This window comes from Diachasma alloeum, unplaced genomic scaffold (genome assembly GCF_001412515.2).
Source record: "Diachasma alloeum isolate Michigan unplaced genomic scaffold, Dall2.0 Dall_scaffold_00199, whole genome shotgun sequence".
NCBI lineage: Eukaryota > Metazoa > Arthropoda > Insecta > Hymenoptera > Braconidae > Diachasma > Diachasma alloeum.
Window position 1 is genome coordinate 1,269,765 of NW_021680364.1, and position 25,566 is coordinate 1,295,330.

At 34.4% G+C, this 25,566-nt stretch overlaps 3 protein-coding genes across 6 annotated transcripts in view; 2 read left to right on the forward strand and 1 right to left on the reverse strand.

Annotated features, from left to right (window-relative positions):
• Nucleotides 1-2,279: 2,279 nt before the first annotated feature.
• On the reverse strand, nucleotides 2,280-13,104 carry LOC107035592 (repressed by EFG1 protein 1). Its single transcript, XM_015253076.2, has 5 exons — nucleotides 12,892-13,104; nucleotides 11,580-11,807; nucleotides 5,115-5,264; nucleotides 3,632-3,851; nucleotides 2,280-2,750 (listed from the first exon to the last, which is right to left on the reverse strand). The coding sequence occupies exons 1-5, from the start codon at nucleotides 13,102-13,104 to the stop codon at nucleotides 2,491-2,493; spliced, it is 1,071 nt and encodes a 356-aa protein (XP_015108562.2). The 3' UTR covers nucleotides 2,280-2,490.
• A 1,239-nt stretch (nucleotides 13,105-14,343) lies between these two features.
• On the forward strand, nucleotides 14,344-18,856 carry LOC107035559 (ATPase family AAA domain-containing protein 1-A). Of its 3 annotated transcripts, none has more exons than XM_015253035.1 (7): nucleotides 14,344-14,649; nucleotides 14,728-14,870; nucleotides 15,590-15,832; nucleotides 16,501-16,702; nucleotides 16,806-17,002; nucleotides 17,336-17,514; nucleotides 18,446-18,856. In XM_015253035.1, the coding sequence occupies exons 2-7, from the start codon at nucleotides 14,739-14,741 to the stop codon at nucleotides 18,588-18,590; spliced, it is 1,098 nt and encodes a 365-aa protein (XP_015108521.1). In that variant the 5' UTR covers nucleotides 14,344-14,649; nucleotides 14,728-14,738; the 3' UTR covers nucleotides 18,591-18,856. The 3 variants fall into 3 exon arrangements, with proteins under 3 accessions (XP_015108521.1, XP_015108519.1, XP_015108520.1); XM_015253034.1 differs by having other exon boundaries at nucleotides 14,373-14,391; nucleotides 14,492-14,870; XM_015253033.1 differs by having other exon boundaries at nucleotides 14,344-14,870.
• Nucleotides 18,857-19,567: 711 nt separating this feature from the next.
• LOC107035666 (protein FAN) overlaps nucleotides 19,568-25,566 on the forward strand; it is a 10,424-nt gene continuing 4,425 nt past the window's right edge. Inside the window, exons 1-8 of one of the 2 annotated variants that reach the window (XM_015253208.1) lie at nucleotides 19,568-19,818; nucleotides 20,918-21,145; nucleotides 21,236-21,428; nucleotides 21,924-22,390; nucleotides 23,300-23,462; nucleotides 23,529-23,683; nucleotides 24,367-24,545; nucleotides 25,034-25,165. In XM_015253208.1, the coding sequence (XP_015108694.1) occupies nucleotides 19,805-19,818; nucleotides 20,918-21,145; nucleotides 21,236-21,428; nucleotides 21,924-22,390; nucleotides 23,300-23,462; nucleotides 23,529-23,683; nucleotides 24,367-24,545; nucleotides 25,034-25,165 (1,531 nt within the window). In that variant the 5' untranslated portion in view covers nucleotides 19,568-19,804. Of the gene's footprint in view, nucleotides 19,819-20,917; nucleotides 21,168-21,235; nucleotides 21,429-21,923; nucleotides 22,391-23,299; nucleotides 23,463-23,528; nucleotides 23,684-24,366; nucleotides 24,546-25,033; nucleotides 25,166-25,566 lie in introns of those variants that run through there. The other variant, XM_015253209.1, reaches the window with a different exon arrangement.

A 25,566-nucleotide genomic window follows, 5' to 3' on the forward strand; every position in this document is an offset into this window, starting at 1 on the left:
CACGATGTGGTGAATCCACAATTAATTAATTATTAAATCCATTAAAATAATATTTAACAAATAATTAAAGCTCACCTAGATCTATCCATTGCAACATGTCAACAATATCTGATTAATAATAAATATCGTAAGGCTCTTGAGCTCCCCAAGTTCAACATATTTTCATTAGCTGTATAGGCTGCAATCAATAGGTATATATACTCTCATTGTTCATTAAAAAAATCAACATATAAAATATGATATCAAATTACGACCTAGCCTACAACCAAGAGACTAAATGCTCAAAATTTTTTTCAAAATATAGCTGTCGCACTCCCCGCAATGTTCGTTCAAGCGAATATTTAAAATTCAACAGTAAATATTTATCATGTATTTTTTGCTCACATACTCATAATCTTTCTTTCATTTTTATTAACTTTCATTTGATATTCTTACGTCACTTGGGGGGTTTACTACTTTTTTTTTAATGCATAGGCCACTTCGCACTTAATCGGTAATTTACGTCAATCATAATTAGTGAATCTATACCAGAGCTTTTATGAGCGGAAATGGAAGCTCTTCGTCGTTGCATGTTTTTCGCTTAATGTTCTAGTGGTATTCTAGGGAATAAACACTTACACTATGCTTAGCTGTTAGTTACACATTATTCTTAAAAAATAGAGGCACCGCTTTTTTCAACTTGAATTTGCTATGATTTAAAATTCTGCTGATATTGAGGATATCCAAGTGGGACGAGTTTGGCAATAGTATCGGTTCTCGAAAAATTATATTTCTGGTCCTAAAATCTAGTTGAGATATTTTACGGCCGTCAGTTTCCCAGTCAGTGCCACTATATGCTTCCCGTGTCTTTAATGAGAGTCGAATAATTATATATTTTTTTCATAGTTCATTAAATCAGTGTACCAAGTAGAGAGCTAATACTCTTCCTCAAATACAATACATTTCCTCAAATGAATGATTAAATAAATTAATGTTTGAAGCACCGAAAACCTCCGCCAGGTGTCAGTGTCAGATACAAGTGTTAAAGAAAATGTTAACATTAAAAGAATGGCCAAAGTACTGAGATATCCTCAGTCAAACGTTCACACGTTGATGTTTCATTAGCTCTTTGTCAGCTCAACGAATGATAATCAGTATTCCTGAAAACGATCAATTTCAGTTGCATTACATTCCATTGGGTTTCATGAATCTCATTACCTTCATTAGAAAACGAAAGGCCTATAACGTATTCGTGCCACTTGGATATCCGCAATACTTTGTCTTTCATATTTTTGGAATTATCCTGAGCTGAGCCGTTTTTTAAATCTATTCGCTAAATCGAGCTGAGCATGTACAGCGGCGCATGTGCCTGTCTGTTGAACTGATTGTAGTTTCGCCTACAGTTCGAGATATTTGTCAATGTCGTCGGATTTTTCACTATCCGAGAATTGAAAATCCAATTGAAAAACCCAGCCCATTTTTATTACTGAAAATCTATGAGAATTCCATGAAAAATTCGATTTGTTTTTCACGCTGATTGTTTTTGAAAATCATACAACTTGCCATTCGTATTTCACTGGATTTTTTTTAGAAAAAAAAATCAATACACGTACGTTGATTATTCATGAGGATAAATGATTTTTCTTCGATTTTGCAATGAAAAATGAGCAAATACAGCTGAAGAAACAGTAGGTATTTTTCAATAAAAAAATTTGTAGTAAAATCGCACAAAAAAAATACAAAATATGTAACAGAAAAACAAATGGAATTTTTATGTCAATTTTGAGTATAACTTCTATGAGAAATTCAACAGAATTTGTTGGAGAATTTGCTGGGTTTTTGTCTGAAATTTTTTTATGCGCGACATTATGTCGTAATACGGCACCCAGTTGACTCTGGAATGCGATGGTCTACCGAAAAATGGCTATAATTTTCGGACGACATTATGTTGAAGACAGCGACCGATTTAACACTGATTCCGCTTGAGTCAATGCTCACCGTCTTACGTATATTTTGGTCTTAAGGCATGCTTCAGGTCCTGGACCATTTTTAACATTCTAAGCATCTGCGAGACAAGCGAACAATGAGCAATAATTTTGTTGCCCTGTTTTTTGTTTTTATACATATATAATCGATCTTCAATAAACGAGAAATGTCACTCCAACAGCCCGCGATTTAAAACTCATAGCAGTCTCCCCTTAATTTCCCTCAAGTAAATCCACTCCATCAAATATTCTCACGTGGAGGATCTAATTCTTCAGCAGAGCCAATTTTTTCTCTCAGTGTAATGGAAATTGAGACAAAAAACTAACAGAATTCCAATATAATTCTAACAGAAGTCCAATTGAAAATTAATCAAATTCATTACTCAAAACGCTACGTTTTTCTGTAAATTTTTATCACTTGTGCTCAGACGACAAGAATTGTTCGCTGGGTTAGTTGACATAGGTATCAACTTCTCCCACCACCCCACGAAGTGCAAAAATTGACAAAGCAGTTGCCCCGCCTGTATTATTGGGTGCTGATTGAACTACTACTGCTGGTTGACGCATCCGACAAATTGGGCTCCTCGCACTCTCTGACACGCGGTGGCGGTGGCAAAGGCAGATTTCCGCAGTCCGGAAGTGGTGGTAAGACGTTCCTTTGGAATTGTCCAGATACATTGCCAATGGGCTGATAATTGGCAACGACGATTATCTTCCCACTCCTACTTCGTGCCTTGCCAACTCCAAACAGCTGGCTGCTGGCCCATATTACTTGCGTGAAGTGACCTGTGCAGACAAATTTCTCGAATTCTATAGAGGAACGAGACCAATGTCACTCGGACATGTATCAAGAGATTGAAAAGGAAAAGAGTCAGCGAATTCGTTGGGTAATTCTATTGGATTTTCAGTCGTTTTTGGCCAATTCTATTGAAAAATTCTGTAGCATCTGCGCATTTTTTTTTCAATAGAAATGTTTCATGGAGAACGTTCTATAGACGAAATGAATAAAATTCGATTTTGGATAGAAATTCCAGGGTTCAAAATTTTGCATTTTATTCGTTCGATTATTCTTTGAGGAAAAAAGAAGAAACAGGAATGGAAAAAAATAGAATATTCAGTTCGATGAATTCCTCTTGAAAATTTCTCAATTAAAAAATTTACATGAAAACATGAAATTCTACAGGTTTTTAAAAATATAATATCGTTGGAATGGAATCGATAACAACTTCATCGAATTTTCAATAGAAGTTCAATAGAAATCCAAGAAAATTGTCTATCGAATTCATTAGATTTTGTAATGAAATTTTTTCGTGCGCGTTTTCATTTTTTTATCTGAATTATTCCTTTGAAATTAGTCACGTAAACAATCTCGGCGATCAATGTATAATATTTTCCGTACTATTTTCTCAATTTTTAATATCAAAATCTCAATAGATCATGTTTTATACAAAAATCAAGATTTATTAATTTTTTCTTCATTGAAAGCCGCCCGGCGAAGATGTACAATTTCAAATATAAATCGACGCAAAATAAGAATAGCTTATTTCACAGAATTTCAATCGATTTCTAACAAAACTCCGATAGAATATTTTAGAGAAAGCGCTAGGTTTTTCCATTGATTTTTTTAAATCACACGTGGATATGCGAGAAAAAGAGAAAAAGCTCACCAGCATTGACGTTCGTGTGGAGTACATCCGGCTCTTTGAAGAAATCGTACTGTTTTACTGCTGAGTACCAGTAGGAAGCGACCTCCTGACCGTTCACTTCGCCTGGCACAGCACCCCCTGGGCGACAATAGAGATTCTGTCCAATTTCACGATCATTTCTGTAGTAGAATGTGTTCGTATGGGCTAGATGATTCGCCCACGTCTGAGCATATTCACACAACTGGAGGGAAAACATCAATTATTTGCAAAAATTAAAATTAAAGCTGATGGATCGTGTTTTGTATTTCATTTAAATTCTTTTTTATTTCATACAGACTCAAGCACACAAAATTACAGAATCAATTTTAATAAACATAGAGTTTAATAATGAAATTAATAAAATGATCAGTTCAAAATAATACTAATGATGGGAGGGATTTGAAAAGAGTCAATAAAGAAACCTGGAGGTCTCTTAAGAAACTCTTTCGGATTTTTATTTGAAATACATTGAAAATTCTAGTTGTTTTTAACGATTCTATTGAGAAATTTCATGTTTTTGGGATAGATTTTTTTACAAATCGAATACTAATGTTTTATGAAAAATATTCATAGAAAAATTGAATAGATTTTGATCTCTCTACATAACTGATTCTGTTGAAATTGTTTCTTATAAAAATTGTTGGAATTGAATTTTTCCTTTTTTTGGCTAGATGTTTCAATGAGAAAATAAAAATGTGTGGAAACGTCTATGTAATATGAATTTCTACATAGCAAAAGTAGTTTGATAGATCAAGTTGTATAGAAAAATTGACATTTGTAAATTTTTTTTCAATTCAATAGTTCTATTTTAAAAAACCAAGAGAATCTCCCGATGAATTCCGATAAAAATCCAATAGAAATTGCCAGTGAATTCACTAGGTTCTTCTATTGAGAAGTACTTGCACTAGTTTTTTTCATTGTGAAGTGGTCAAACGATATAAATCAATCATATCAGACTCCAGTATTTTCTGATGAATATCACAGAACTGAAAAAAAATTGCTTTCGCATTATTATGAATTTTTTTATACACTTCTCTCCATTGTGTCTGCCCTGCAAAAAATGTCCTCACAAAAGTTTTTTCATCCCCTTCAGATGTGGAAATGAAACGAAATCAATGAAAAATTCACCCTTAAATAGACTTATCTCGTTTTGCCACTGAATTAACATGAAAAGTTCGTGAAAATCACGATTTTTTTTTTCATCAGCCATCTGCACGTGAAATGTGACACGCAACTTTCATATCGTCGTAGAGCCAAAGGGGCGTAAGAGCTATGCTTATACACACCACTTACGCCCCTTTCGCTATATGACGACGATTTATCCAACCTAGATGTCGTAATAAACTAGGTCATGATTTTATCTCATCCCTTAGTTTACATTCATCCAACTTTGCAAACCGTAATATGGATATTGGTGCATTTTCAAGGTAATGCAACATGTTATCTGTTGATGTACCGCATTTACCTGGGGTGACATTGTTAGAGTCGGGGCATTGTGACGTTGTCGATATACGTTGTGCCAGCACAAGCATTCTGTGATGAATTCACTGTCCCTCCAATCGGTTTGCAAGTCGGTAATATCGTGGGATATGCTCATTGTCTTGTGGCTCAATATCTGAAAGGAAATTATTTCAACAGTTTTAATTTTGTTCAGGAGTTTAATTCATTTTTGTGAACAGAAGACATCGAGACGAATATTTTGAAAAAAAAATGAAATCGGTTGAGTAGTTTTTGAGATCTTTGCGAACAACGATTTACAAACAAATGGCGATTTTTCAAAAACGGCTGGATCGATTGGGATGAAATTTAGGAGAGAGTTAGGCCTCATTGATATATATAACCTGACAAATTTTCAGGTTTTTTGGAATTATTTTAGCCCTGTAATTCTTAAATTTTCTAAAAGTTGACCACCAGCTCGTCAAATTTCGTATTTTTACGTTTAAGATCATTCCGCATCATTTGCAAGAAAAATTAGAAAATCTAAAAATATAACGATTACAATGCTTCCATGATTTTTGAGAATTCTTCTAAAACTTCAACCGAATTTTTTCGAGAAATACTGGGTAGTCTTCATTTTTTTTGGATGTCTCTTTTATTTCGAGGCGAATAATTCTAAAGTTTCTTCAAGAATCGAATGGAATTGGTTTTAAGGCTCTATCTCTAATAGTTTCCGAGATAATCGCGAAAAACGAAATCAACTAAAGAAATTCATTTAATTTATCTTGTATAGGGCGTAGGAAGTGGAGAAACTTAATTCTGAGCCGTCGATCTGCCTATAGGAAACCCAAATGTCCTCAGGAATCGAATGGATTTGGTTTTAAGGCTCTATCTCTAATAGTTTCCGAGATAATCGCGAAAAACGAAATCAACTAAAGAAATTCATTTAATTTATCTTGTATAGGGCGTAGGAAGTGGAGAAACTTAATTCTGAGCCGTCGATCTGCCTATGGGAAACCCAAATTTCCCCAGGAATCGAATGGATTTGGTTTTAAGGCTCTATCTCTAGTAGTTTCCGAGATAATCGCGAAAAACGAAATCACCTAAAAAAATTCATTTAATTTATCTTGTATAGGGCGTAGGAAGTGGAGAAACTTAATTCTGAGCCGTCGATCTGCCTATGGGAAACCCAAATTTCCCCAGGAATCGAATGGATTTGGTTTTAAGGCTCTATCTCTAGTAGTTTCCGAGATAATCGCGAAAAACGAAATCACCTAAAAAAATTCATTTAATTTATCTTGTATAGGGCGTAGGAAGTGGAGAAACTTAATTCTGAGCCGTCGATCTGCCTATGGGAAACCCAAATTTCCCCAGGAATCGAATGGATTTGGTTTTAAGGCTCTATCTCTAGTAGTTTCCGAGATAATCGCGAAAAACGAAATCACCTAAAAAAATTCATTTAATTTATCTTGTATAGGGCGTAGGAAGTGGAGAAACTTAATTCTGAGCCGTCGATCTGCCTATGGGAAACCCAAATTTCCCCAGGAATCGAATGGATTTGGTTTTAAGGCTCTATCTCTAGTAGTTTCCGAGATAATCGCGAAAAACGAAATCACCTAAAAAAATTCATTTAATTTATCTTGTATAGGGCGTAGGAAGTGGAGAAACTTAATTCTGAGCCGTCGATCTGCCTATGGGAAACCCAAATTTCCCCAGGAATCGAATGGATTTGGTTTTAAGGCTCTATCTCTAGTAGTTTCCGAGATAATCGCGAAAAACGAAATCACCTAAAAAAATTCATTTAATTTATCTTGTATAGGGCGTAGGAAGTGGAGAAACTTAATTCTGAGCCGTCGATCTGCCTATGGGAAACCCAAATTTCCCCAGGAATCGAATGGATTTGGTTTTAAGGCTCTATCTCTAGTAGTTTCCGAGATAATCGCGAAAAACGAAATCACCTAAAAAAATTCATTTAATTTATCTTGTATAGGGCGTAGGAAGTGGAGAAACTTAATTCTGAGCCGTCGATCTGCCTATGGGAAACCCAAATTTCCCCAGGAATCGAATGGATTTGGTTTTAAGGCTCTATCTCTAGTAGTTTCCGAGATAATCGCGAAAAACGAAATCACCTAAAAAAATTCATTTAATTTATCTTGTATAGGGCGTAGGAAGTGGAGAAACTTAATTCTGAGCCGTCGATCTGCCTATGGGAAACCCAAATTTCCCCAGGAATCGAATGGATTTGGTTTTAAGGCTCTATCTCTAGTAGTTTCCGAGATAATCGCGAAAAACGAAATCACCTAAAAAAATTCATTTAATTTATCTTGTATAGGGCGTAGGAAGTGGAGAAACTTAATTCTGAGCCGTCGATCTGCCTATGGGAAACCCAAATTTCCCCAGGAATCGAATGGATTTGGTTTTAAGGCTCTATCTCTAGTAGTTTCCGAGATAATCGCGAAAAACGAAATCACCTAAAAAAATTCATTTAATTTATCTTGTATAGGGCGTAGGAAGTGGAGAAACTTAATTCTGAGCCGTCGATCTGCCTATGGGAAACCCAAATTTCCCCAGGAATCGAATGGATTTGGTTTTAAGGCTCTATCTCTAGTAGTTTCCGAGATAATCGCGAAAAACGAAATCACCTAAAAAAATTCATTTAATTTATCTTGTATAGGGCGTAGGAAGTGGAGAAACTTAATTCTGAGCCGTCGATCTGCCTATGGGAAACCCAAATTTCCCCAGGAATCGAATGGATTTGGTTTTAAGGCTCTATCTCTAGTAGTTTCCGAGATAATCGCGAAAAACGAAATCACCTAAAAAAATTCATTTAATTTATCTTGTATAGGGCGTAGGAAGTGGAGAAACTTAATTCTGAGCCGTCGATCTGCCTATGGGAAACCCAAATTTCCCCAGGAATCGAATGGATTTGGTTTTAAGGCTCTATCTCTAGTAGTTTCCGAGATAATCGCGAAAAACGAAATCACCTAAAAAAATTCATTTAATTTATCTTGTATAGGGCGTAGGAAGTGGAGAAACTTAATTCTGAGCCGTCGATCTGCCTATGGGAAACCCAAATTTCCCCAGGAATCGAATGGATTTGGTTTTAAGGCTCTATCTCTAGTAGTTTCCGAGATAATCGCGAAAAACGAAATCACCTAAAAAAATTCATTTAATTTATCTTGTATAGGGCGTAGGAAGTGGAGAAACTTAATTCTGAGCCGTCGATCTGCCTATGGGAAACCCAAATTTCCCCAGGAATCGAATGGATTTGGTTTTAAGGCTCTATCTCTAGTAGTTTCCGAGATAATCGCGAAAAACGAAATCACCTAAAAAAATTCATTTAATTTATCTTGTATAGGGCGTAGGAAGTGGAGAAACTTAATTCTGAGCCGTCGATCTGCCTATGGGAAACCCAAATTTCCCCAGGAATCGAATGGATTTGGTTTTAAGGCTCTATCTCTAGTAGTTTCCGAGATAATCGCGAAAAACGAAATCACCTAAAAAAATTCATTTAATTTATCTTGTATAGGGCGTAGGAAGTGGAGAAACTTAATTCTGAGCCGTCGATCTGCCTATGGGAAACCCAAATTTCCCCAGGAAACGAATGGATTTGGTTTTAAGGCTCTATCTCCAATAGTTTCCGAGATAATCGCGAAAAACGAAATCAGCTAAAAAAATTCATTTAATTTATCTTGTATAGGGCGTAGGAAGTGGAGAAACTTAATTCTGAGCCGTCGATCTGCCTATGGGAAACCCAAATTTCCCCAGGAATCGAATGGATTTGGTTTTAAGGCTCTATCTCTAGTAGTTTCCGAGATAATCGCGAAAAACGAAATCACCTAAAAAAATTCATTTAATTTATCTTGTATAGGGCGTAGGAAGTGGAGAAACTTAATTCTGAGCCGTCGATCTGCCTATGGGAAACCCAAATTTCCTCAGGAATCGAATGCAATGCTGAATCCTTGCTCATGAAATTTTTTTCCGTACCTTCTTTTCCGATTCTGCACGATTTTTCCCGCACCCCTTAAGTCTAGGGGTGCGGTGTACAAACGTAAATGAATGTGGTACATTCAGGTACTCACTGAGTACAATCGATACTATAAGAAAAAAAATCGATTTATCAAACTTCTCCTCCAAGTTCATACAGCTAGAGTTAGGCCTTATTAATTTCTATAATCTGACAAAATTTCGTTTTTTTTTAAATTATTTTACCCCTTTAATTCTTAAATTTTCTAAAAGTTGACCACCAGGTGGTCAATTTTCGTATTTTTACGTTTAAGATCATTCCGCATCATTTGCAAGAAAAATTAGAAAATCTAAAAATATAACGATTCCAATGCTTCCATTCGGAATCAACAGAGAAAATAGCATATTTCATAACGAGTGCAAAAAAGTGTTTTTTGGCGAGTGGGAGGTTTATATCACGAGCCGAGGCGGAGACTCGCCTTCGGCTCGTGATATAATCCCACGAGCTAAAAAACATTTTTTCACGAGTTACGAACAATATTTTTCATCACAATGTGGTGGAAATTGGACTTTTAGGCACGCGGAGCGTGCCGAAAAGTTCACTTTTCGTCACAGCGTGATGAAAATGATTTTTCAGAATTCTTCTAAAACTTCAACCGAATTTTTTCGAGAAATACTCGGTACTCTTCACTTTTTTTAGATGTCTCTTTTATTTCGGTGCGAATAATTCTAATTAAGGGCCATTGTCTAAGATTAGTTTGCCATTTGAGGGTAATTCATTGAAGAAACGCACGGGTGGCTCTGAAATTTGAGTTACATAGAACCGTAAATCTGGAGAGATAAGCTTTAGGGTAGCCAAGAAGGAACTGGGTCAAGTTCGCTTCAATCAAAAAACGGACAAGGGAGGAGGAAAAGGCATAATCTTGGCCCCAACTGCCCTATAACTTTCCGAACCGAGGCTTTATACAACTGACTATACGGCCTCAACGGCATCAATGTGAATGTGTACACATGGAATTGCGTGATTTATGGTTCGTCTTCCGCTGAAAGGACTACACGAGATATGTTACATTCCAACCAATGATATTCGAGCAATTTTTATACGAAAACATTTCATAGAAAGACCCAGAGAATTCGATAAAAAATTCTATTGATTTTCTTTTGAACTTCTGTTGGAAATTCTGTTAGTTTTTGATCGATTTCTATTAACAATTTTGGCAGCTTTCAAAAATCATTACAATTGAATTCTTCTGTACATCTTTTCCTATTGAGACATTCTCTATAGGAATTTTTTGACTTAAGTTTCTGGAATTATGTTTACTCTATTTTTTTCTTTCTTTTCATAAAAAAATACATAACACAAATTTGGAAAATGTGAACCCAGAAATTTCTGCAAAATCAAATTCTATTATTTTTTTCTGCAGAATATTTCTCATTGAATATTTTCGTTGAATAAAAACGTGCAGATGAGCTGCAGAATTCTTCAATTTTTTAGCGAAATCGCTAGTTTTTTCTGTGTCAATTGAATTGTGTGTGAAAAATTCACAATTTTGAGAAAATTTCCCAAAAAAAGAATCTTTCACATTCGAAATTCCAGTATTCATTTTTTCATTTTTTTAGACGAGAACAAACTCCTTATTTATGAACAAAAAAAAGTTCAACTGACAAGCTTCAGACCTTATCATTATGACCCTGAAAGGATAATTTGCCAAGTTTGAAGCGCATTTTCCGCATCTCAAACTTTCAAAAAGTTATAATCTCATTATCTCGTGGACGATAGCGTCCGCTGCAGACTACTTTAGAATGGACTGTTTCCACGTGTTTGAAAAAATTTCGCCGGATTACAGTTAATGATTCACCTACACATGAGCATTTTTGCTGTAGAATCACTCGCAAAATTTTTTTGTAGAAATACCTAGCGAATTCGACAAAAAAATCTATTGGATTTCTATTAAATTCCTATTGAAAATTCGATTAGTTTTCGCTCGATTCTGTTGAAGAATTCCGGCGGCTTAGGACCTCAATAGAAACTATTCTATTGAAAAAAAACCGTAGAATTTCTATACAACTTTTTCTATTGCCGCATTTTCTATAGAAATTTCTCGACATGAATTTTTCAAGTTCTTTCCATTCTGTTTTTTTTTCTCTTCATGCAAAAAATTGAATGATGAAAGAAAGAAAATTTGAGCCAAGGAGTTTCTATTGAAAACATCTGAATAGAATATTTTTTCTAAACAAATTCCGAAGAATTTCAGAATTTGTTTGGAAAAAAAAGCGCAGATAAGCTACAGAATTTTTCCATAAAATAGGCCAAGAATTAATAGAAAGTTCAGTAGAAATTTAATATATAAAATTGGCACTTATGACAATTTGGTCAACATTGTAATAATTTCTCCAACATCCCTTGAACTTCATTGAAAATTATTAATATCATTGAGATGAACAAGTTCATTAAATCCACTAGAATTTTCTAGCGCATGCACTAGAGTTTCTCCGTGAAATTGTTTATTGGTACATGATGACTGACCTTTTTTAATAAATTGGGCCGATTGTCGAGTTGCTGGAAGGATTCTCCATCGGTTTGAGCATTTGATGTTGTGGCATCGCCACTGGTTTCCGTTGTTTGATTGACCTTACATAGTTTAGATTGTTCAACGCGTTTACGTAAATTCTCAAGTGCACGCGCCTCTTCGCGCTTACGCGACGGCGGCCAATTAGGTCCTGAAGTGTGGATAAAACTAATTACCGGAAAATCCTGGATAAAAGTCCATTTGTAAATACATCATCATTAGAATAACCAGTTGTTAATGAACTTCAGTAACGAAGTGGTGAAACGAGACTAGTCAATTCAACGTTAGAACTATTGATTTTGTAATTAACATCTGCGGAATAATAATTGAGATATAAAAAATTTAATAAGGAAAATTTCTTATAAATTTTTCGATATTTTTCACTGATTTGGAGATTTTTACGAGACATTCTCAAAAAATTTCATAGACCAAACTAGCGCATTTGCTATAGCTAAAGCGAATTATTCAAGGCTATAGCGAATTTCTATAGAAATTTTATTAGCTTTTCGCCGATTCTGTTGAAAAAAGTTGGAGAAATTTTTAATACAAAATATTATACAGAAGAAATCAATAGATTTCGGTCTTTGAAGGTCTTTAAAAATATTTCAGTTTATTCTATTAAAATATTTTCTATAGAAATTTCTCCTAATGGATTTTTCAAGTTTTTATCACTGCAAAAAAAATAGAAAAGTCAAGTCGAAGAATTTCTATAGAAACCATCTCAACAGAATAAGTTGTTTAGAAAGATCAAATTCGATTGATTTTTTCTGCGAAATAGTTTCTATTGAATAGCAATTAATTTTCCATCACTTCAATAAAAATCTTTAATTAATACTATTCTATAGAAAAAACGGATGTATTTTGATTTTTCTACAACTTATTCTGGTGAGAACATTTCTATAAAAATTCCTGAATGAATTTCTTCAATTTTTTCAACTGTTTTTCCTTTTCCCTGAAAAAAATAGAAGCAAAAAAAATCTAAAATTTCAGCCGAGGAATTTCTGCAGAAAGCATCTCAACAGAATCAGTTTTATAGAAAAATAAAAATCCAGATATTTCTCTATATAAAACATTTCCATAATAAAATCAGCGAAGAACTGGCAGAATTTTCCATACTTTCAAGTTCCATATGAATTCAATAAAAAATTTGTTCGTGCGTCTCCCAAAATCTGGACCCCAAATGAAATTGATTCATCTCATTTCCCCCCTTCACCACCTCATCACTGAACAATGCTCAATCACAAATCTCAATAAGAAATATTGAAACACCTTATTGGACGCCTGCACATTACTGTTAGCCAAATTATTATCAGTGCAAGCGGCTTGACTCAACAATCTCCGACTCGTGGGTGTTCTATTACGATTGATAATCTCTTTTTGTATCGCGTAATCAACGAAATAACTCTCATCCTCGTCATCATGTCTCGGTAACAATTCAGTAGTCTCTTCAACCGTTACAATGCTCATTTCGCGATACTCCATCGCAGCGACTGAACGTACTGGGGGTGCAGAATTTAACCCCTCTGATAAGACCGCTCAATTCTACCCCTGTGTGCATGCATCCCCTCCACTCGGCTCATTTTCAGGGGCACCTCCGCATTCATCCCCGTCTGCCCTACTTCCACCCCCAATTTTAACACCTTCAGGTCGAAATGTTCGATATGACGTCGATTATTCCGCATATCGATATTTTCAGGTGCGATAATCGGTTTTTTATCGGTTTTCCGTGGCCCGATTTATCAGAGGATTCTAATTTCACCCCCCAAGTTCGATATGACGTCGATTATTCCACATATCGATATTTTCTGGTGCGATAATCGGTCTTTTATCGATTCTCCGTGGCTCGATTTATCGGAGGAATTCATATTTCACCCCCAATATCGATATTTCAATCAAATTTTGATTTTTAAGACGTCTTCGGAGTTTGAAAAAAAATACTGTAATACGGGGAAATTTTTGTGTCTAAATGAATGTATTCTCAGTCAAAAGCAGATGATAAAATCCGAAAAATGGCTTGAAACATTTGTTCATTTTCAAGAAAAATGAAACGCGTTGCATGAAACGAGTTCGAAGGTGATCTAAAAAGTATAAATAATATTAAGGCCCGGCCTGTACGATTTTTTTTCTATCTTCATCCCCAGATTTTATACATGGTTATCATTTGATTTTGCGGGAATACTAATTGTGGCCCAAATACTGGATAAAAAATTATGGTTGGAGGATCAAATGGAAAGTTATAACCGACGACATGTCGGTAATTAGGTCTCAGATATAATGCGCCTTGAAATCCACCAATTTTTCCACTTTTCGATATGTTACCGCATGCGAAGATTTTCACACTATTGCAGTCGACTTTTTTCGATTTCAATGAAAATTGAATATGATGTAGAAGTGTTCCAAACGTCCATTGAAATGTGATTAAAAAAAAAAAATTTTTTGTGAAAATTATGCGAAATGAAAATTTTTGGTTGGACCAGGTAGGTAATTTTTTAAAAAATTATAACTCTATAAATATCAATTTTTTCAAAAAAGTACAAAAAAACTTTTTTATTCAAAACATATGTAAGTTTCAGGGAAAAAATTCTAAACTCGAAAAAGTTGAATTTACAATGAATTATTCAATAAACAAATTAAAAAGTTAACAACAAATCATGAGGGAAATCATGAAGAATTCGATATATTGATAGTTTTACCATCGTACATTCCTCCGGTGATTTCTCCCAGAAATCTACCTTATCGATAAAAAATGGCGGCTCCCTTGACGATAACGTACGTTCCAAGGATTGAACCCTTCGCCATTTATCCATTTCCCAACTGAACAAAAACAATAATTTAATATAAATTTATTTACACATCTGCCTCGTTCTAGTGAGCACTCAGATGAAAGTCATTCCCATGAAAATTAATTTATGCAATGGTAATGACACTGTTACCGTGACTACGAAGTCACTGTGATCCCGTGGAGTTTGGGGATTCCCTCGTGCGACCAAAATTTGTGCAGTTCATCTCGGAGTAATTGAACTTGTGGTGATTATATTCCTTCGAGGAACAATTAAGTGTAAAACATTGCTACGGAAAATTAATCTTCAAGAATGAATCTCGCAGACGGTGCTAGTATGACTCGTGGGGAGATGCTCTCCTTGATCGTTCGGCTCTCCCTGGTAACAGCGGTTGGATTTGTCAGCATAAGGTGGATAATGACTCAGTTGGATCCCATGTCAAAGGCTAAGAAGAAAGCTAAGGAGAGGGTGAGTACATCGCTGCATGCTGTCTTCACGTATTTTTTGGGGTTCACTGGTGATGGGGTCCTAACCTCGAAGCGATGTTTGGAGGGACATGACATGTGGATGAAGCTGAAACTAGCGAAAGATTTGATTTTGAGGAATTTAGCGGTGTGGAAGTATTTTTAAGGGGAGACGACACTGAAATTTCGGAATCACTGGTGCCTTTAGCCATCGTGCTGAGGAGTTTCAATGTAAAAAATGAGGAAATATTAGGTTTTGATTTTTTTATGGATCAGAAAGAGGCTTTAGAGGAGTAAAATCTTCGAAAGTGCTCTCATGATGCAATTCTCAACCGATTGACGCAAATTGCAGTTCACACGTACGTGGTAGATGGATAACCATAACTAAATGAGCTTTTTTCTCAATTTTTATTTTTTTGAGGTTTTGGAATTTTTTATATCATAAATCGTTTGTTAGTCATCATAAAGTGTTGAAGTCGGTGTTTTTACTGATTTTTCCAGTCATTTATTCAGAATATAATGAGAAAAAATAAGGGGAAACAATCTGAAAAAATTCATATTTCAATAATTTATTATGCACTTCATTTTGAATGATTTTTCAGCTTTTTTACTTGTAGTAATTTTTCAGGAAAAAATTATCCGCTGTCTGTTCCCCCCATTTCAGTTTCATGACACGTAGAACAATTATTCAATGATTGTGAGGGTTTCGAGAATGTTTTTCAGGCGGAATCTCAATTGAGAAAATTGGGGAAAACGAACAGTGTAAGTCTGATTGTTGACACCAATCAGCTGACAGAGTACGAGATGATGATTGCAAGCCACTTGATTGATCCGCAAGACATTCCTGTATCTTGGGAGAATATTGCTGGGCTTGACTCGGTTATTCAAGAGCTCAAGGAGACTGTCATACTTCCGATAAGGCGGAAGGAGCTGTTCGAGGACTCCAAGTTGACGCAGGCACCCAAGGTTTGAACGTGTTAGAATATTTTTCATCAATTTCAAAGGTATTTTTTCAGCCTTTGCAATGAGATATGACTTATCCCAATCGCACCACTTGGTCAGGAGATATTGCTGACTTACAATTAAAAAAAAAATTATTTTATTTTATTTTATTTTTTTAAAAGATATTCAAAGGAGTTGTCTACAAAAAAAATTGATGGAAAAATCTAGTCCAGTGGTTAAAGAATTCCATTGGATTTCTATTGGAAATTCTACTAGTTGTGTGATTTTTTCAAATTTATAGATTCTGATAAAAAAACATCATTAGATTTCTGTTCTACACAAATGTTTTAAATTTTTTCCGCTGAATTTTTTTGTTTTCTCATTGAAAAAAATCAGACCCAAAAATTTTGAAAATTGAACCCGAGAAAATTAAGAAGTATCGATTTGACAATAAAAAAAAATTATGAAAAATGAAAAACTCATGATTTCTTCTATTGACCATTCAATTGAAAAAAAAACGCAGGGTTAGAATAACTATAAAAATTTCAAATAAAAGGCTTTATTTGATTGAAATCCGTCATTTTTCTGGATGTAACTCACAGAATCTTGAAATATTCTAGAATTTCTAATTCGTCTTTCAGGAGACTTGATTACATTAAAAATATAGGACTAAACTTAGTTATTCAATATAGGGAGTGCTTCTACACGGACCACCTGGCTGTGGAAAAACCATGATTGCAAAGGCCACTGCCAGGGAGAGTGGCACATGCTTTATAAATCTCGATGTCAGCATTTTGACTGACAAGTGGTACGGAGAGAGTCAAAAACTCACTGCTGCTGTATTTTCACTGGCTGCCAAAATACAACCCTGCATTATTTTTATTGATGAAATAGGTAAAACGTTCTCCTCATGGACATTTCGATTGCGTAAAAAACTGGTGAATTGAATTATGAACATGAAAAATAAGAATCGTCACTCATATTTTACTCTTTTTAGATTCATTTTTACGAGCGAGAACTTCTCAGGACCACGAAGCAACAGCTATGATGAAAGCGCAATTTATGTCGCTATGGGACGGTCTTATTACCGACCCATCGTGCACTGTTATTGTCATGGGTGCCACGAACAGACCACAAGATCTCGATCGAGCAATACTTCGACGAATGCCAGCTACGTTTCACATAGGTTTACCAGTTAGTGCTCATAATTTTTATCATTGGGGATAATTAATACCGTCAATTTCGATTAATTATAGTCAGCGATGAAGAAACATTTCGAGTAAAATGCCAACTATTCTAAGTAAAAAAATGAGAGGAAATTCCTTTCGTCATAAACTACAGTCAATATATTTTTGCTAATAAATTAGCAATTTACTTTCGAATGAAATTTATATGACGATGTATTTTAAATTTAATTCAATGATTCATTGACACTGCAATTGAATTCTATGACACAGTGACAACTCGAACTGTTTGATTTATTCGCTAAAGAATTTGAAAAATGCTATTGGCAATTTATTCTTCCAGAATGAACATCAACGCACGCAGGTACTCAAGGTAATCCTGGCTAAAGAGCCCACGGCTGAAGACGTGGACGCTGCGAAATTAGCAAAACTGGCAGAAGGATTTTCTGGGTCTGATCTGCACGAGCTGTGTCGAACTGCCTCGATGTACAGAGTGAGGGATTACTCACGAGAACATACAAAGTTAGTTGACTGAGTCAAGAAAATATTCAGTGGAGGAACCTGACCGATAGATCAAGGATTCCACGTTTCATTGACACTTGCATGGGGAATCAAAAGAAAACAGAAAAACATTGTTTATTCTGTATTGTAATGAGGACATTAATCTATGATCATTTAATCATTTTTTTATGATTTCAGAAGTTTATTATGGACAACTTTAATTCATGTACATGACCCATTCATTTTTCAGGTCATAAATATATCGAAAATTAATTGCATTTTTTTATGGTCGTCTGCCTATAGGTCAGGGTATCCCCTCAATAATAATTAATTCAAATATGGATGATTTAGAAAATTAATAGAAAAACCTGGCGTTTTCTCTAAGACATTCTATTCAAGGTTTATTAGAATTTTATTGAAGAGTTGTATTTGTTTTTGAGCCGATTTCAATTTGAAATTATGCCACTTTGTAAGTTTTTAAAGTTTTTCTGCTGTTTTCTTTATTTTTCACTACAAAATAAAAAAAAAATAATTTGGGAAATTGAGGCTCTAAAATTTTTGTGAAAAAAATCGGAACATAATAATTTATATGTAAAAATAAAAACATCTATTTACTTTCTTCAAAGATGACAAAGTTACATCATTTTCCATAGTCAAAAAACAATTATACTTTTCGTTAAAAAGGAGTGAATTTCAAAAAAATTCTAGTAGAAAAAATTCCAATAGAATAACTTATATAAAAAAATCAACATCTATTGAATTTTTTTTTTATTAAAAAAATTTCTATTGACAAAGTTGTGTATTTTGTTGTTATTTTCAATGAAAAAACAAATGGAATTTCAACAGAATTCTAACAGAAATCCCCCAGAATTTGCGAGAGAAACAGCAAGTTTTTTCTAATCCATTTTTCCCCATGCATTTCCCAATTAATTAATCTTATTATAAATTTCAGTGCATCAAACCAAAGTATCCCCGAGGAAGATGAATACCATGACGCTATACGTCCAATAACCCAAGACGACCTGATAACAGCATTCAAACGTATGAGAATGTCAAAAGTTCAAACCAGTGGATTGACAAAAATTGATTTAGACTAAGAAAATTAAGGCACTGTCACCCACATTTCTGTTACTTTTAAAAATAACGAAATCACTAAGTTAATTTTTTATTTGGTCATCGATTATTCATATGCATCAACCAACGTAGCTACACGAATGAAAAAAATTCCAGAAAAACCTATCTAGAAAATTCTATTGCATTTCTATTAGTCTTTGGCCGATTCTTTTCAAAAGTTCAATAGAAAACATTCAACAGAAAAAGTCAATAGAATTTCCTCGACTCGAATTTTCTAAATTTTTTCCATTCTATTTTTCTAGTCTTCTCATTAAGAAAATAAAAAAGAAACTTGGAAAATATGAGCCGAGGAAATTCTATAGAAAATATCTCGATAGAATAAGTTATATAGAAAAATTGAATTCTATTGACGTTTTCTATTCCAAAAACTAATAGACAGTTCAATAGAAATCGAATAGAATTTTCTAACGAATTCGCTAGGTTCTTCTATTAAATATTTTCATGCGTGTAATGAAAAAAAAAGCAAAATAGAGTGAAAAAATTTGGAAAATCGTTTTTATTGGAAAGTTTAAATTGCAGAAATCGGACTAAAGCTGTAGAATTTCTCATTAGAATCGACCAATATTTTCCCTAGAAATAAAATAGAATTCACGAGATTTTACTATGAAATTTTTTCGTGCGTGTCCCACCCAGGAGTTCGAGGCAAAAAAATCTTAATTAAATTTCCAATAGCGAGATGTAAATAACGAGATGGAGAATGTAATATATTCAGCCATTCACTATTAACTAATGATCATTATTGTTCAATGTTTGTAAATATTGAAGATATCTGCGCCTGGACATTTGGAGTTATCGAGTATATAATTGTTACTTGAGAGAGGGATAATTAAAGAATCATTTTGGAATTGATAATTATTCATTTATTATTTTCCCAGCCCCTCTCCCCAGTTTGTCAGCTGTCATGTACGAGAGATCTCACTTGTGTGAGAATCATTTCTCAGTGCAGGTACTACGCACACAAATGGAAGACTAAGAGGCACTAATGCACTAAGAGGAATTATTTGAATAACATAACCTTATTGCAGCCATCGTAAACGTCAGATTGTCAATAAGAAAGGAAAAATATCGGTGGAGCAGGAAGATCTTGACAATGCGTCACACCTCTATCACAATAATAATAAATTATTGCCGAGGAGATTGAGAAACGAATGAGGTTCTGTCCAGTTAATCGGATAAAATGGAAAAAGAAAGGTAATCCTCGTGGGCAGATTTATTTGAGGCTTAATTGGATGAGTAGAGGAACTGGAATAGGTCTCGTTGCAACTGGAAAACGTTCTTAATTTTTTTTTCATTTGGTTTTTAATTTTTTTTGTTTACTAGATAATCAGAGTAGAATTCTTGAAAATTTGGCGTTGGACCAAATGCTGAATCATCACTGTATTGGTAGAACGTTTTAGTTGCTGTTAATGAGGCCTTCCTTCCATGTTTTCTATTAGTGTATTGTATTGAAAAATTCTGCAGTCTATCTGCGTATTTTTTGGCAATAGAAAGTTCAATGGAAAATATTCTAGAGGAAAAATCAACAGGATTTTCATTTTTTTTTCATGTAACTTGTTCTGTTGAGTTATTGTCTATAGAAATTTCTGTACTCGAATTTTCAGCTTTTTCGTTTTATTTTTCAAAATGGAAATTAAATAAAAATAACACGTACGAAGAAATTTGATCTCAATATTCTATTGAGAGATTCAATTTGTTTTTATACCCATTCTTTTGAAAATTGCGCAACGTCCCCTCTGCGTTTTTAAATATATATTTGTTTATGAAACCATATTTTTATGCATTGATTTTTCTACACAACTTATTCTGTTGGGAATTTTTCAATAAGAATTTTTAGACATGATTTTAAAATTTTTTTTTTCTGGATTGTATTATGTGAAACATAAAAATACAGCAGAAAAAAATCAAAAAATTTATACCTAAGCAAAAACAAATAGAATTTTTTCATAGAATTCTAATTAAACTTCAAGATAATTCTTATAGAGTTCTAATAAAAATTTAATAGAATTTCTTGTAGAAGGCACTAAGTTTTTCTATTAAATTTTTTCAGGCGTGAGAATGAAAAAAATTGGGAAAATTCATGTCGAGGAATTCCTATAGAAAATGTACAATATTCTACAGATTTTTTTTTCTATAGAATAGAATTTATAAAAAATTTTCTATAAAAAAAATACAATAAAACTGCAAAATTTTTCAGTAGAATCCAGTAGAACCTGAGATATTCATGAATTACTGATTAATTTCTACATCGAAAAATCCACGTGAACAAAAAAATGACAAATAATTCCTCCAGGTTCACCATGCTCCTCCTGGAGCCCGGCGAGATATTCTTCGAGGATTACAGTGTCAGAATGAAGCTGGAGGACGACTCAGACAAAGAGAGAAGCCAGTGGATGGACGGTCGACTAAAGCTATGCTCCAAGTCCCTGGTATTTGTCAATAAAGACATCAACTGGCCGCTCCTGAAGCTGCAATTCAAGGAGATCGTGTCGGTCGAGAGTACAACTATCAGAGAAATAGGGTAGATACTGTCATGAAATAGGGTAGATACTCCAAACACTTTTTATTTATCTCTCCATCCAGTTGCTGCAATTTGCTCTTGTCTCTGCAGGAGTGTTCTGTCTGCTGTTTGCAAACAATACACAGAGATGTTGAAAGGAAATATACTGGAGCCTTACAAATTTGTGCATAAGAGTGCACGTTTCTACATATCGTTTAACTACGCCAATCCTGAAGACTGTCTCCCTCAGATTATGCAATTATTGAGGGCTGCAACACTGCCTACTGCCGAACATAATGCGATGGTGAGGAGTGAAACAAATTCAGGCACAAAAAAAATTTCATTGCGAAAGCGAGTAAACTTGATAGAAAATTCTATTTAATTTTTATTGAACTCTTATTGAAAATTCTACTAGTTTTTGAAATTTTGGTGAAGAATTTCACTGCTTTACAGCTTTTTCTTTAATTGAAAATATCCAATAAAAACTATTTTTAAAAATTCAATACAAATTAATTTTTCTATAGAATTTTTTCTGTTGAAAAATCTATAGAAAATGATCCTAGGGATTTTTCTAATTTTTTTCCATTCTATTTTCTTCTCGTTTAATTTGAAAGAATCAGACAAATAAAATTTGAGCAAATTTCATCAGAAAAAGTTGAATAAAAAAATCGAATCCTATTGATTTGTGACCAAAAAATAATAGAAAGTTCAATAGAAATCCAACAGAATTGCAACTCGTTAGGTTTTCCATGAAATTTTTCATGCATGACGACAAGCCAATAGACCTCCATTTTTCCAGATAATGACAATAGTCCACTCGAGACAATCTCGATTTTCCTTCGATACCTCTTGGCTCGAAGACTTGTACGAAGAAATAATTTTCGAAGTGCAGGCCAACAAAATACAGCCACTGATAGTCAACCCTGGAAGAGTATTACTGACTAATTCAAGAATCTACTTCCAACCGTACAATAACTTGGACCAACATCCAGTTCTGAAGATAAATCTGAAAACAGTTAAAAGCGTTCTGAAACGTCGTTTCCTTCTGCGCCAAGTGGGGCTGGAGATAAAGTGGCTGAAACTACCGGAAAGTAGAGTTGAATGTTTGTTTCTATCTGTGAAGAATCAGGAGGATCGCGATAGATTGTACGACAATTTGATGAGGCAGTCGGTTCTGCAATTAGAGACTGTACCGCAGAATCAGATGACTATTCAGTGGCAGAATAGGGGCCTTTCGAATTATGATTATCTTTTGTATGTTAATAGGTAAGTACGATTTTATCATTTTCACTGTTTTACAATATTTTTCAATCATTTTCAGTCATTTTAATCATTTGATCCCGCAAAAGGTCTTTTAAATAATTATATTTTTTCATAATTCGTCAAATCGGCGCACCAAGTGGATAATTAATACTCTTTTTTACCATTTGGGATTGATATTTCCCCAAATGGATGATTGAATAAATTAATATTTTTGAAAAATCGAAAAATAACGCACAGCAGTGAATAATAATGACCGGAATGACATTAGATCATCTATAAAACGCGAAAAGCTTATTTTGACACCCATGACTCTTATGTAGACCCTTATTCTGACCCTTGTAACCTTTAGTTTCTTTATTTTTCATCCTTCATTACTTACCATTAATTTTGGAGGCTTAATTTCGAGTCCCAAATTTTCATCGCCAATCGATTTGGATTTTTATAATATAGAGACAAGATTCTAATGGGGGGCCACTTTTCGACAAAACGTGAACACCTTATTTAATTTTGAATGCTTCTAATTTTGCGATTATGATAATTTTTTTCTGGCTGGAAGAATAGAAAATTCTCTTTCCACTAAGATTATTTATTTACTCTTCCGCAGTAAATTTTAAATTCTATTCCATTAAAATATCGCTGAGGGTGGCAGAAAACAGGGCAGTAGAAATTACAGGGATTTGCATTGTCATCTCTGAAAAATTACGGATAATTTTGAAATTTTTCAATCACTGAAATTTCCACATTTCCCAGAATTTCTTGAAAAATTGCACAATTTCCTAGAATTATTTGAATTCCTACAATGACTGACTCTAAATTTTCTGGCACTTTTGCGACAACTGTGGAGTTATCATCCCTCGAAAATTTTAGACAGGAAATATTAAAATATTCACCGGAGTTTCGTCGATTTTTTAGTCTCGCAGATCGCACTTTCCACGATTTAACGCAATATCCAGTGATGCCCTGGATCCTCCAGGATTACACGTCTCCGAATCTAGACTTGAACGATCCAAAAAACTATAGGGATCTCACGAAACCAATTGGGGCACTGGAGCCTGACCGGTTAGAACGATTAAAGGTACATGCGACTCATTTGGAATTGTTCGAGAAGAACGAAAAAAAAAACTGCTTCATGTTTCTTTAGGAAAGATATCAGGAAATGTCACACAACAAATTTCTGTACGGTTCCCACTACAGTGCCCCTGGCTTTGTATTGTTTTATTTAGTCCGGAAGTACCCTCAGTACATGCTTTGCCTTCAAAACGGTCGATTCGATCATCCTGATCGGATGTTCAACAAGTAAGTGATTAAAGAACAACATTTGTGCTTAGAGTATTATTAGAAAAGGACTGCACACGTGTCTGTGTAATTTTACTATAAATGAGACGGGGGCTTTGCTTTAATAAAGCGCACAACAAATTTTATAGCAAAAGCTAGACAATTCGCTAGAAAAAACTAGAGAATTCACTAGAAAATTCTATTGAATTTCGGTCATTTTGTGGGCGCGTTTTTCCAATACCGAAGTCCAATAGAAAATATTCTATAGAAAAGGGTCAATGAAACTTGATTTTTCAAAACAACTTGCTCTATTGAAATATTTTTTGTAGAAATTACTCGACTCAAATTTTCTAAATTTTTAACTTCCCGACCCTCAGGGAGAAAATTAATTCGCTTTACTTTTTCGTTAAATTAAAAAAATTGAGTAAAATACTTGAAAAATTGATGTCTCCAAAAAAAATAATAGTAATTATTATAATAATAATTTATAGGGATAATTGATTATTCCTATAGAAAATGTTTATTATCAAATCTAGTTGAAAAATAGAACGGGTTTTTCTGTAAAAATTTTTCGTGCGTAAATCGCTTGGTAAATGCGTAATTCTCCGCTGGAAAACTATCTCCATCGCTGCTTTCATATGAAACTCCGCAGAAATACGGTTTACTGTTTGACGAAACGTTAACGAGAGTTAAAAACCTGACAGTGTGGCTGACGTCTGGAAAAATGTATTGGCGAATATGTCTGACTTTAAGGAGCTAGTGCCCGAGTTTTACGATACCTCAAATGGTGGGGATTTTCTGGTGAACAAGTATGGCATTGATTTTGGATATCGATACAATGGGGTGAAAGTTGGAGATGTGCAGTTGCCACCGTGGGCTGAAGGTAATTTGTGGTGAAACGAGATGAATCGACTGAAGTGGAGACTGATTTTTGATTACCTGGAGATAGGGCCATTCTTTAGAGAAAAATTAAGGCTATAGTGAAAACACGGATGGTGTATTTCCACAAAGCTATCTTACTGCATAAATTAACTCGGTAGCGAAGCAAAAAAACGATTCAAAGGCGTAGCAGAAAATCGACTTAGCCTTTAGCTGAGTTTTCGAGGAATATCTCCGAATCTAAGGGGGATACAAAAATTTTCGTAATTACCTTTTTTGCAGAGCGAATTGAGGGCTACAAAAAAGGTCATGTCAAAAATTTTGCTATCGCTCTTAGATTTCGAGATATTCATTGAAAACCGGCCAATAGTCAAAATCGAAATTCATTCATCTCGTTTAAACATTTCTGATTTGATCACGATGGATCCACGATCATCATGATCAAAGATCAGGCATTCGAAATATCTGACTAAATAATCTTCCCCTCTGAAGGGCCCGCCGACTTCGTACAAAAATTGAGAAGTGCTCTAGAGAGTGATTACGTATCGCAGAACCTTCACCACTGGATCGATCTCATATTCGGATATAAGCAGAGAGGAGTAGAAGCCGAGAAGGCCGATAATGGTACCAATAATTCGATTTCGAATGTGATAATGGAATGTCATTTGGGGGAGACTGAAGTGAAATGAGCTCTTCTGATTTTTTTCAAAAGATTCATAACTTCGAGAATAAATTCATCAATTGATGAATTTTAATTGGAGTGAGGATAAAAAAATTATCCAATTCCATAATTACAAAAAAAAATCATTAATAATAATTAAATTAATGATTTAATTTTTTTTTCTTAGATTTAATCATGAGAATTTTTTTTAATCGTTATTTTACATCGTTTCGACCCGGTTAGGGTATAGCACGATGATGATCAAGACTTTAAATGGTTAGATCGGATTTGAACTCGGAACCTTTCGCATGTGAGGCAACGAACTTACCCACTGCGCCAAACCCCCGGATTAAAAAAAAAAAAA